Here is a 13,036-nt window from a genome sequence, read left to right as displayed (position 1 = left end):
ACTCAATATTTATTGCCCGGATTCTGTAGTTTACAGAAATACCTCATATGTTGTCTTAAACTGCTGTACGGGCACACGGTAGGGCGCAGAAGGAAAGGAATGCCATACGGTTTTTGGAAGGCAGATTTTGCTGGACTGGTTTTTTTGACACCATGTCCCATTTTTTTCAGTTTTTGGGCGATTATCTTGGGTAGGGTATGATTTTTGCGGGATGAGATGACGGTTTGATTGGCACTATTTTGGGGTGCATATGACTTTTTGATCGCTTGCTATTACACTTTTTGTGATGTAAGGTGACAAAAAATGGTTTATTTAGCACAGTTTTTATTTTTTATTTTGTACGGTGTTCACCAAAGGGGTTAGGTCATGTGATATTTTTATAGAGCCAGTCGATACGGACGCGGCGATACCTAATATGTATACTTTTTTTTTATTTATGTAAGTTTTACACAATAACAGCTTTTTTAAAGCAAAATAAATGATGTTTTAGTGTCTCCATATTCTGAGCCATATTTTTTTATTTTTTTTTGGGCGATTGTCTCAGGTAGGGGCTCATTTTTTGCGGTGACGGTTAGATTGGTACTATTTTGGTGGGTGTACGCCTTTTACGGTTTTTTATTTATTTAAGGGGTTAAGTCATGTGATATGTTTACAGAGCTGGTCGATACGGACGCGACGATACCTAATATGTCTATATGTCTTTTCCCTATTTTTTAAAATAAATTTAAATTTATTTTTGGAAAAAGAAGTTTTTTTTTTTACACTTGAAACTTTTTTTTTCAAAAACCTTAATTTTATTAACTTTTTTTTTCACTTTATTATTTGTCTCACTCTGGGACTTCAACATTACAGGGTCTGATCCCTGTTTCAATGCAGCATGATACATTTGTATTGTGCTGTATTGAACTAACAGTTGCCTAGGAGATCCAGCCTGGGGGCTGGGCCTCTTAAGTCTCTGTACATGCCAGGCCCAAAGCCTTGGAATGGCTTGGGGCTGCCATGGCAACCATCGAGTCCCCGCCACAGCAGCGCGGGGACCGATGGATGAGGTGAGGGAGCGGAAAACCTCCCATATGCCGCGATCAGCACTGACCGCGGCATATGAGGGGTTAATCCACCGACATCGGCATCATCACCAGCACGGATCCGGCTGTCAGTAGCTCTGCCGCTGATCGCTGCACCGCACGCGGGGGGAGGAAGGACCGCAGGACGAGAATGCTTGTTCTCTAGTAGGGCTGCACGATAAATCGAAAAAATAATCGAATCGCGATAATCGGCAAATGCGATATGGCGATTTGGCCGACCCAAAAATGCCGCGATTATATATGCAGGGGCCCCGCGCACATAACTGGCTTTGTGTGTAAAGTATTTTACTAGTGTGTGAAACAATCTCTCTCCTATTGATAACAGGTCCAGCCTCTGTACTCACTTTCACGATGAATGCACTGCAGCGACGAGCGGGCCGGCCGGCGCGTGACTGACGCTACTTAGTAACGCTCCTGCTAGTAACGCTGTAGTGCATTCATAGTGACAGTGAGTACAGAGGCGGCCATGTTATCAATAGGAGAGAGATTGTTTTACACACTAGTAAAATACTTTACACACAAAGCCAGTTATGTGCGCAGTTTAGGACACATGAGGGGACACATAGGGCCATGAGGGGGACCAGCATAAGATGCTATATGTCTTATGCTGCCCCCCCTCATGGCCCTATGTGTCATAGCACACATCCCCCATAACAGCGTTCTCCACAGATCCCCCATAACAGCGTCCTCCACAGGTCCCCCACATAACAGTGTCCTCCGCAGATCCCCCATAACAGCGTCCTCCACAGATCCCCCACATAACAGCGTCCTCCACAGATCCCCCACATAACAGCGTCCTCCACAGATCCCCCATAACAGCGTCCTCCACAGATCCCCCATAACAGCGTCCTCCACAGATCCCCCATAACAGCGTCCTCCACAGATCCCCCATAACAGCGTCCTCCACAGATCCCCCATAACAGCGTCCTCCACAGATCCCCCATAACAGCGTCCTCCACAGATCCCCCATAACAGCGTCCTCCACAGATCCCCCATAACAGCGTCCTCCACAGATCCCCCATAACAGCGTCCTCCACAGATCCCCCATAACAGCGTCCTCCACAGATCCCCCATAACAGCGTCCTCCACAGATCCCCCATAACAGCGTCCTCCACAAATCCCCCATAACAGCGTCCTCCACAGATCCCCCACAACACAGCGTCCTCCACAGATCCCCCACAACACAGCGTCCTCCACAGATCCCCCACAACACAGCGTCCTCCACAACACAGCGTCCTCCACAGATCCCCCACAGCACAGCGTCATCCACAGAACCCCCACAGCACAGCGTCATCCACAGATCCCCCACAACAGTGCCATCCACAGATCCCCCACAACAGTGCCATCCACAGATCCCCCATAACAGTGCATCATCCGCAGATCCCCTATAACTATGTCATACCCAGCCGCGTCAGCGGCTCATATGGGAAAATCCAAGCAAATAGACCTCTAGCACAATTCCCTTAAAATATCGCATCGCATATCGTTATCGCAATCGCACAAAATTCCCATATCGTGCAGCCCTATTCTCTAGCGCTAAGTGCCGGTGATTTAGGACGAGCATTCTCATCCTGGGTCGTTAACGTGTTATGGGTTCCAAATTTGTAAGCCTACAGTACCTGTTGTATAGTATTTGTGTTTGCATTCCGTAAAGTTGGAATGATTTGAAATAGCAAGTGTGTCTACTGGTTTCTACCTTTATTCTTCTTAATGTACTTTTACACAGGTTTAGTCTTTATAAATATCTTTTATACAGGTCTCTGGTTCGTGTAGTTCTAAACATATACTATTAAAATATAAATACCAATGGTGACAGAACGATCACACACATATATTGTTTCTAACTAGTTTCTGAAAGTTATCCCTAAATGACTGATTTAATCATGTGTATCTTCAATAATTTACTTTCAGGAATCACCCAGTTATGAACAGGAATATGCGACAGCTGCCAATTCTGTAAGTTAGTTATTTTCTTACATTAATTTTATTTTTATTTTTTATGCAGTTTTCAAGACACAGGGGTACATAAACTGAGTGCAGGACATTGCAGAAATGTTATGTACTGCGTAACTGTGAATGTCACTTGGGAATATTATAAAGGTTGTAACTCAGGATCACTTTAAAAAAAAGTAAAGGCTATATATATATATATATATATATATATATATATACAGTACACACCAAAAGTTTGGACACACCTTCTCATTCAAAGAGTTTTCTTTATTTTCATGACTATGAAGGCATCAAAACTATGAATTAACACATGTGGAATTATATACATAACAAACAAGTGTGAAACAACTGGAAATATGTCATATTCTAGGTTCTTCAAAGTAGCCACCTTTTGCTTTGATTACTGCTTTGCACACTCTTGGTATTCTCTTGATGAGCTTCAAGAGGTAGTCCCCTGAAATGGTCTTCCAACAGTCTTGAAGGAGTTCCCAGAGATGCTTAGCACTTGTTGGCCCTTTTACCTTCACTCTACGGTCCAGCTCACCCCAAACCTTCTCGATTGGGTTCAGGTCCGGTCACTATGGAGGCCAGGTCATCTGGCGCAGCACCCCATCACTCTCCTTCATGGTCAAATAGCCCTTACTTTCAAAGTTTTCCCAATTTTTCGGCTGACTGACTGACCTTCATTTCTTAAAGTAATGATGGCCACTCGTTTTTCTTTACTTAGCTGCTTTTTTCTTGCCATAATACCAATTCTAACAGTTTATTTAGTAGGACTATCAGCTGTGTATCTACCTGACTTCTCCTCAACGCAACTGATGGTCCCAACCCCATTTATAAGGCAAGAAATCCCACTTATTAAACCTGACAGGGCACACCTGTGAAGTGAAAACCATTTCAGTGGACTACCTCTTGAAGCTCATCAAGAGAATGCCAAGAGTGTGCAAAGCAGTAATCAAAGCAAAAGGTGGCTACTTGTAAGAACCTAGAATATGACATATTTTCAGTTGTTTCACACTTGTTTGTTATGTATATAATTCCACATGTGTTAATTCATAGTTTTGATGCCTTCAGTGTGAATCTACAATTTTCATAGTCATGAAAATAAAGAAAACTCTTTGAATGAGAAGGTGTGTCCAAACTTTTGGTCTGTACTGTGTATATATAATATACTGTAAGGGACCGCCTCTTATTCGGGGGTCATTCTCAAAATGATCTTCATAACCACTGGGTTTCAGGTCCAAACAGTGCAATTTATTTTACACTCTTCATACACAACATGGCATAAAACAAAAGCCTGCCCGTCTGGGCTCTACCTAAACATAATAAACATCGTATCCCTAACTCGGCTATACGATAGTGTTCCCACATGGAACCAGGTGCGGCTTACCCCAGACATACAGTCCACCAGCCCTCAGGCTGTAACAAATGCAGTACCTTTGGAGGGGGTTGTGGTCTAGCAGTCCTCCTGACTCTGACCTTTCAATGCTTGATCCCGGGTGTTGCTGAGTCCCCCAAAGTCCAGGCTATTGCATAGCCTCGTGGCCCCTCAGCCTTGCCTAGCTGAGACCATACTGACAGAGCCTCACCAGGCCTCTATCTGCACACTCTCCAGAGTGAGACACACCCAGGATCCAGTAGCAGGATTAAATAGGATCCCTGGACATGAGCATGCCCTAAGTCCCGGACTGGAACCTGGGGAAACAACACCTCAAATGTTCACATTGCCACATATCCCCCCATCTGTTCAAACCTGTGGGGGTGAACACATGTACCAACTGAATGCTCGTGACAAGGCATCCGCATTTTCTTGCCATCACCTGGCTCAACCTTCCCCCTGGAAGATGTGGTGAGCGTCAGAGGCTTTTCTTTATTTTGCCAGACCCATGCCATCAGTGCTTGGTTTGTTACCCACACTGACATCTTGCCCAAGAGACATTGTCTACAATGTTCCCATGTCCATGTGACAGGCAGACCCTCTCTTTTTATTTTTTTATCTTTCTCTCTCTTTGACTTACACAGCTGCTTCAGCCGAGCACGCTTCTTATGACTCGCCTCTTTATTTTAACAGCAGATCGTACATTTCTTTTTCCTTTACTCTTAGAATTTCGATCTCGGCTTCTGGAACTCCCTTCAGAATATATTTTTATGCAAACGACAGACTCTGTTTGACTTTGCTGGCTCTTGCAGACGTATAGGCCTTTTCTTCTTGTCTTTGCGAAGCTCCGTCAGCAGAGCTGGCTTGCCCCCGCTCGCTTCTTTTTCAGCAGTGATTTCCTCAGATGGTGCCTCAGTTTCAGGGTCTTCTGCCTCTTCACTGCCTCTCCCAACTTCGGCTTTACCCTTGATCTCTGGAACATCCAAGGATTTCTCCCACTTCAAGAGCTCGGCCTTAGCTTCCTTGGCCTCTGTCTCTTTGGCGTCCTCCTTTACTTTATTAGCCTTCTCACCATTCAGGGACATGGCATCATATCCTTGCTTTTTTAATTCCTCCTTCCCTTTCGCATCAAGGTTGGAGGCACTGGGGTCTTCAGCATACTCCTTGTCTTCTGGCGTTTTCTCCAGAGGCTCACCCAGGACACTGGTCTCCTTTTGTGGAGGAGTCAGGAGAGACAGCCCATCGTAATAGCCCGGATCTGCATACTGGTCATCCATCTCCTCATATTTCTTCCCCAGCAGGCTGCTGGCTACTTGGAAGGCCTTGTAGGCGGAGGGGACGTCTTTTGCGACCTGGTCCTGGTTACACACGGTCATGAGATTCTTGGCCTCTGCAGCCACATCAGCCCCATCAACTGGTTCAGCCGATAACTTTTCCACCTTCTCTGGCTTGGCCAGCACCCTGGCACCACCATCTCTAGACCCACTCTTACCAGGCTCTGACTTCTTGGCACCTTCCAGAGGATCTTCCTCTTCCGGTTTCTCATTTTCTTCCACCTGCTGTGCAGCAGCATGCTTAGGCTTCTCCACCTCATAGATGGCATCTTTTGAGCTCATGAGAGCTTCCATCTCTGCTCTGAGTTGCTTGTTCAGCCTCTCTAATTCATTTCGCTCCTCAAGCACTTCTTCAAGGGCTCTAGCCAAGGAGAGGCCCTTGGACTCTAGTTCCTTCAGTTCATTCATCTCTTTCTGTGACTCCTCTGGAGATTCCTGCACTTGCTCTGCGAGAACCGCTAGCCCCATCTCTAGTGTATCTAGGGACTGTGCAGAGCGAGCAAACACATCTTCAAGTTTGTAGCTGTACTGTCCTGTCAGGTCATCTACAACTGTCTGGATATGAGCTTCAGACACTAGGCTGTCACCCAACTGAACTCTCGTTTCGTCAGATATAACTGTCACCTGGTCGCTACTAGTAACCACTTTAGTTTTGCTGGGTCTTGACATGGTAGCCTCACTCTCGGAGTTGCTAACTGTCACGGCACATAGGCCACTTATACTGCTTGTGTCATTATTAACCCTGGCCTCTAGGGGCACCCCTGAGTCAATCCCCACCTGGGACATTTTATTAATCATAGAAACCTGTGGAGACTGCACATCCACCTCTGGTACGTGTGGTACACCCTCTAGCCCAGACACATTGTCTACAATGGGGTCTCCTAGCGGTGTTTCTTCAACATTTATCAACACTTTTATATCAGACACATGTTTACCAACAGGGGGAGCTTTTTCCCCAATCACAGCCTGCAAAGGAAAAGGCATGTCATTATTATCACATAACTTCACATTTCCATTATGCATATCGGCAAACATGGTACCATCACTGTTTTCAATGGTCCATTCACTTAAAGGTACAGGTACAAGTTCTGCAGGAGTTTTTGCACTCTCTGCAGAAGTGTCTCCATTACTCCACAACTCCCAACATAAGGGAAGATTACACCCCAACACTCCCTCATGCATAAGCATATCTGTAACATCAAGTTCATCAGTCTCATAGTCCTTATCCGCACGACTGTCCAGCACCTTTATTATTTTACCAGTCTCAGGTTTCAATATTGTGCTACCTCTTACCCGGGCTAGCATGGGATCCCGGATCCTTGTCATCCCAAAACTAGCTTTGGTCATAAGCAACTGAGGTAACACAGAAACCTTCTTGTCTGTAGATTTCTGCGAGGGAGCAATCACAGCAGGCTTATCCGCCTGTCCAGACACAGACTTATTACCTACCGGCCCAGCAGGTATCCCCTGCCGCCGGCTCACTGTCACTGGGTCTGCCACATAGTTAATAACAGGAACAGTCTTACCCTTTGTAATCAACCATTCTGGTAAAGCAGTGACATTCTCTCCCGCGTACTCCTCAAGGTTGTGATTGCTCCTAGCAACAGCTTTACTGCACCTCCGCACTCCCTCTCTAGGACTCCGGACACAGTCGCAGGGAAGATATGCACTCCTGAGAACCGCAACACTCTCCACCTCTTTGTCTTCCCGAAGGTTGCCCTTGGCAACTGCACATATCTGCTGTTCATCGGATTCTCCAGGTACACAATTTGTAGCATTTTCTCCGCTCCACAGCTGCCAAAATAATGGGAAGTCTTTGCCAAGCACAAACTCCACTTCCAGGGTCTCACATTTTAAGAGCTCCCATTGCACAGGGCCATAGTCTGTTATAAAGGTAAGTGACACCTTAGTTGTTGTCTCTGGCCCTCTTGTCACAAAGTCCAGAATTTCGGGCAGGACCTAAAACACTTGTTAGCGGGAGTCTAGTATAATCCCCAGCGGGATCCCCCTGATCAACATCTCACAGGACTTTTCCCACGTGCTCCACCATTTGGCATCCATTTTGACAGGTCAGTTTCTTTTACTGTGCCCTTTAAATCCCTGCACACCTTGCACCTCAGAAAAAAAAAGTCCAGATTAACCAGCAGTTTTCCAGCAGCACCTGCTCCAGCTCCAGCGATCAAGCAGGCTTCCGGCCCTTTAAATCACTGCACAGCAACACAGCAATTCCTTGGCAACATTCAGCAGCACCTTCTCTTTTCTGTCAGGTCGTTGTCCCTAGCAACCTGCTGTTATTGCCCGCATCCTCCACCAATTGTAAGGGATCGCCTCTTATTCGAGGGTCATTCTCACAATGATCTTCATAACCACTGGGTTTCAGGTCCAAACAGTGCAATTTATTTTACACTCTTCATACACAACATGGCATAAAACAAAAGCCTGCCCGTCTGGGCTCTACCTAAACATAATAAACATCATATCCCTAACTCGGCTATACGATAGTGTTCCCACATGGAACCAGGTGCGGCTTACCCCAGACATACAGTCCACCAGCCCTCAGGCTGTAACAAATGCAGTACCTTTGGAGGGGGTTGTGGTCTAGCAGTCCTCCTGACTCTGACCTTTCAATGCTTGATCCCGGGTGTCGCTGAGTCCCCCAAAGTCCAGGCTATTGCATAGCCTCGTGGCCCCTCAGCCTTGCCTAGCTGAGACCATACTGACAGAGCCTCACCAGGCCTCTATCTGCACACTCTCCAGAGTGAGACACACCCAGGATCCAGTAGCAGGATTAAATAGGATCCCTGGACATGAGCATGCCCTAAGTCCCGGACTGGAACCTGGGGAAACAACACCTCAAATGTTCACATTGCCACAATACATACACTGCAAACAAGATATTGGGCAGCACTACAGGCAAAGTGAAAAAGTGGAATGCCAGCGGCCACGGCAGCGATCCAGATCAATATAAAAATGAAAAATTCCACGGCACTTCCAAGAAACAATAGATATGTTTATTACACCAGGTGCAACGTTTCTGTCCTCTTAGTAGAACATTTTTTGAGCAAAATTTAGCTTGAAAAAAGGTTCCATTAAGAGGACCGAAACGTCGCACCTGGTGTAATAAACACATCTATTGTTTCTTGGAAGTGCCGTGGAATTTTTCATTTTTATATATATATATACTGTATATATTAGTCGCAGGTTCATGTACATGCAGTGGGGTTGGCAATGACAGGCTATAAAACTTCAGGGGTTAAGTCCAAATGGTGCTTTATATTCCATCCAGAGAAACACATGTAACGGGGTTTTGGTGGCGCCCCCTAGTGTCTATGGGGTCCCTAACCCTAGTTAACTCACTATGCCTGACAGGCGGATCCTGAGCCTCCGCTATCTGGGAGTTGGGGTACATGTCTGCGGCAGTGCCTCCACCCAGTGGAGCATCCGGGGTAGGGATGTGAGGCTCCACTGGGAACATACTTGGTGCAAATGAGACTGACACAGCCTAACTGGAATTAACTTTATATAGTGCGTAACAAAATGAACCAACATACATAGGAAAATACAATAGCGTAACACAATTAACATGGTAATGTGGATTCTTCCTCACCCACCCACTAGCACACCTGCGTCCCACCCTCTATCTTCGCCCTAATGGCCGTTGGTGCACGTAGAAGAGTTGGGGCCCTTATAAGCTCTTGCTCCGCAGGGTCACTGAAGCAGCCTGAGCTGTGTAATGTCCGCACGGGACCTCAGAGTCTTTATTGTGGTGAGGAGACAGGTGCCCTGTGGTGATACAGGGAGAGGTTTGACTTACCCTCACAACACCATTTACCAGGCCAGTCCGCAGCAATCTCCTTTCACTGGATTCACCAGACGTCTGGACTCAGTGCTTGTCTTTGCCAGCGGTCCCTCTCTCAGCAGGTGTGATCTTGGGTGAAGTAAGTTCTCTCCGCCAGGTTCTATCTCTGTGCTGCAGTCTCTCAATGCCAGACCCATGTCCTCTCTCTGGCTGAGCAAATCGTAGCTTCTAGAAACTTTTCCAGGACCTTCCTCTTTAGAGCTGTGCAGCCAGCGTCGTTTTAGGACCTGCGATGATGTCACTAACCATGTGACTCATTTCAGCCAGTCATGTGATCAATGCTCAATGTCTTATTAACAGCATACTGAGTCCATCTACTGGGCATTTCAGATAACGCAGCCGGTGTAACTTCACAGGGTTACATGCTCCCCCTTGAAAAATACTTGCCTTCCACTGGCAAGTCCGAGCCAGGGGGCATAACAAAAATTCAACAGAAAAATGTTTAGCATACATACAGTACAGTTGGCACAGTAATATCCTAGCTAGCTATTTATTTAGGGTAAAGAGTCACTAACATTTACCACTTCAGCTAGTGCATGTAGGAAGGTGGCCATTTTAGATGCTGCTTGTGTCAGCGGGGCATAACTGGGCTCTCCTATATTATCATAAACTAAGGCCCTAGGGGGTTGCCGCACTCTGGTACTGTGTCTCAGTTCTCGCTGTGGGAGAGGATCTTGGGACATCAACTGTGGGACTTCGACTCCTGCCTTCGAAGTAGAGTCTCTAAGGGGAGTTCCAGGCACAAAACATGGACTTTCTGGATTCAACCTTGGAGAACTTTGTGACCCAGGAGAGGTTCCGGGACTTTGTGGAACCACCGGAGTTAAAGGAGGCAATTGCTGTGTTTCTTCTGCGGGTGATGACCACCACTGATCCTCTGCACTGGGAGTTCCCGGGGTCTCCTCTGCCCCATTTCCAGGACTCTCTGCTGGGTTTTCCTCCAGTTCTTCACTACTCTCTTCCTCTTCATCAGCATACACAACTGGAAGCAGATGGTTTCTATGCCAAGCCTTTATTCGGCCCTCCGGGCCCCTAATGTTGTACACTGGCAGTCCTTCCAGTTTGGACACAACCTCAAACAGGGTATCTTTCCATCTGTCAGCCAGTTTGTGTTTTCCAGGCACACCTAGATTCCGGAGAAGAACTTTATCCCCTGCTTGAATCTCCCGATATCTCACCTTAGAATCATACCTTCTTTTGTTCCGTTCTTCCATTTTTGCTGCAGCTTGGGTGGCCAACTCATAGGCCCGATGAAGGTTTTGTTTGAGGTTCCTCACATATTGAAAGTGTGAAGTTGAATCTGTTCCATCAGGAGACACTCCCAAACGGACATCTACCGGTAATCGAGCTTCTCTTCCGAACATTAGGAAATAGGGTGAGAACCCTGTAGATTCATGCCTTGTACAGTTGTATGCGTGGACCATGGCTTCCACATGTTTACTCCAAGACCGCTTCTCGACTTGCTTGAGAGTCCCTAGCATATCTAGGAGGGTCCTATTGAACCGTTGTGGCTGTGCATCACCCTCCGGATGATAAGGTGTGGTTCTGGACTTCTGCACCTGCAACATGTCCAACAGCTCCTTGATCAACTTACTCTCAAAGTCTCTACCTTGATCAGAGTGTATCCGATTGGGTAGTCCATAGTGAATAAAATACTTCTGCCAAAGGACTTTGGCTACAGTCACGGCTTTTTGATCTTTAGTGGGGAAGGCTTGAGCATATCTGGTGAAATGGTCCGTTACCACCAGCACATTTCCAATTCCCGCTGTATCGCTCTCAATGCCGAGATAGTCCATGCACACAAGATCCATGGGTCCCGTACTTTTCAGATGACCCATAGGGGCAGCTCTCACAGGCAGGGTCTTCCTCTGGATACACCTCCTGCATGTCTTTACATGTTGCTCGACATGTTCCCTCATGCGAGGCCAATAGAACCGATCTTGTACTAGGCCATAGGTCTTGTCCACCCCGAGATGCCCATGTTGATCGTGGAGAGCTCTCAGGACCATGCCACGGTATCTGTGGGGTAGTACCAATTGTTTTCTGTCAGGGTGATCATGATACTTCACGACCCTATAGAGTACTCCATTTTCAAGATGTAGTCTGCTCCATTCTCTCCGGTATAATTCTCTTTGACTCACAGGTAGAGAAGTCAGCAATTTAGGATTCTTAGTCTTTATTGCTCTGATAACTATCCCAATATACCAGTCCTGCGCTTGAGCCTTCTTCTTGTCTTCTGTGGTTATACTGGACCACTGTTGAAGCATGACTGGAGCATGGAACACGTCAGGCACGGCTTCTGGAGAGTGGCTAATGGAGTCTATCCCCCTTAGCTCGGCAAACTCTTCTTGTCTCTCGGCCACCACATACATCTGACAAAAGGCTCCTACCCCCGGCCCAGGGATCTCTTCCCACTCCTCTTCTTCAATGTGAGGAGGGAGTCTAGGTCTGCGGGACAGGGCATCTGCGCTGACATTCTTGGGCCCAGGCTTGTACTTCAGGCTGAAACTGTAGCTTGACAAGGCAGCCAACCACCTATGTCCTGTGGCATCCAGCTTAGCTGTAGTCTGAATGTAGGTAAGTGGATTGTTGTCAGTCCTTACTTCGAATGTTGCTCCATACAAATAGTCATGTAGCTTATCCACGATGGCCCACTTGAGTGCCAGAAATTTCAATTTATGGACTGGATAGTTCTTCTCTGCACCTGTAAGACTTCTACTTATGTAAGCCACCGGCCTCAATCCTTCTGGATAACTTTGGTGCAGTACACCCCCTAGACCTTCCATACTGGCATCCACATGGAGGATATATGGTTTCTCAGGGTCTGCATAGGCTAAAACAGGAGCTTCTGTAAGTCTCTTCTTCAATGTCAGAAAGGCATCTTCACATCCTGAAGTCCATTTCTCTCCAAAGGGGTCTTTAGGAGATGGTGCCTTAGCACCCGTTACGTCAGAGGTAATCTTCAGTAGGTCATGTAACTCTCGAGCAATCTTTGAGTAGTCTTTCACAAACCTTCGGTAGTAACCACAGAATCCGAGAAAGGACCGCAACTCACTGATGTTATCTGGTCTTGGCCAATTCAACACTGCTTCAATTTTAGCAGGATCTGTGGCTACTCCTTCAGCGGAGATTATATGCCCCACATAAGTGACAGAGTTCTGGGCAAATCGGCATTTGTCCACTGATAGCTTCAGGCCTTCAGCTTGAAGTCGATCCAACACCTTTAGCAATCTTTGTTCATGCTCCTCTGGTGTCTTCCCGAAAACAATTAGGTCATCTAGATACACTAGACACTCTTTGGGATTCATATCCCCCACAGTTTTCTCCATCAGCCTCTGAAAAGTAGCAGGAGCTCCTGTGACTCCCTGTGGCATTCTGGTAAACTGGAAAAACCCCGAAGGGCAGATGAAAGCTGTCTTTTCCTGAT

The 13,036-nt window shown here is 46.6% G+C and overlaps 1 protein-coding gene across 1 annotated transcript in view; it reads left to right on the top strand.

The window, feature by feature from the left end:
* The window catches only part of PARP4 (poly(ADP-ribose) polymerase family member 4), a 336,611-nt gene that overhangs the window by 162,353 nt on the left and 161,222 nt on the right, over positions 1-13,036 (top strand). The window contains exon 32 of the mRNA XM_040422464.1: positions 2,997-3,041. Within this exon, the coding sequence (XP_040278398.1) occupies positions 2,997-3,041 (45 nt within the window). The remainder of the gene's footprint in view (positions 1-2,996; positions 3,042-13,036) is intronic.

This window comes from Bufo bufo, chromosome 3 (genome assembly GCF_905171765.1).
Source record: "Bufo bufo chromosome 3, aBufBuf1.1, whole genome shotgun sequence".
NCBI lineage: Eukaryota > Metazoa > Chordata > Amphibia > Anura > Bufonidae > Bufo > Bufo bufo.
The sequence above is the reverse complement of the archived record's forward strand: the minus strand, read 5'-3'. Positions and strand labels throughout refer to the sequence as shown.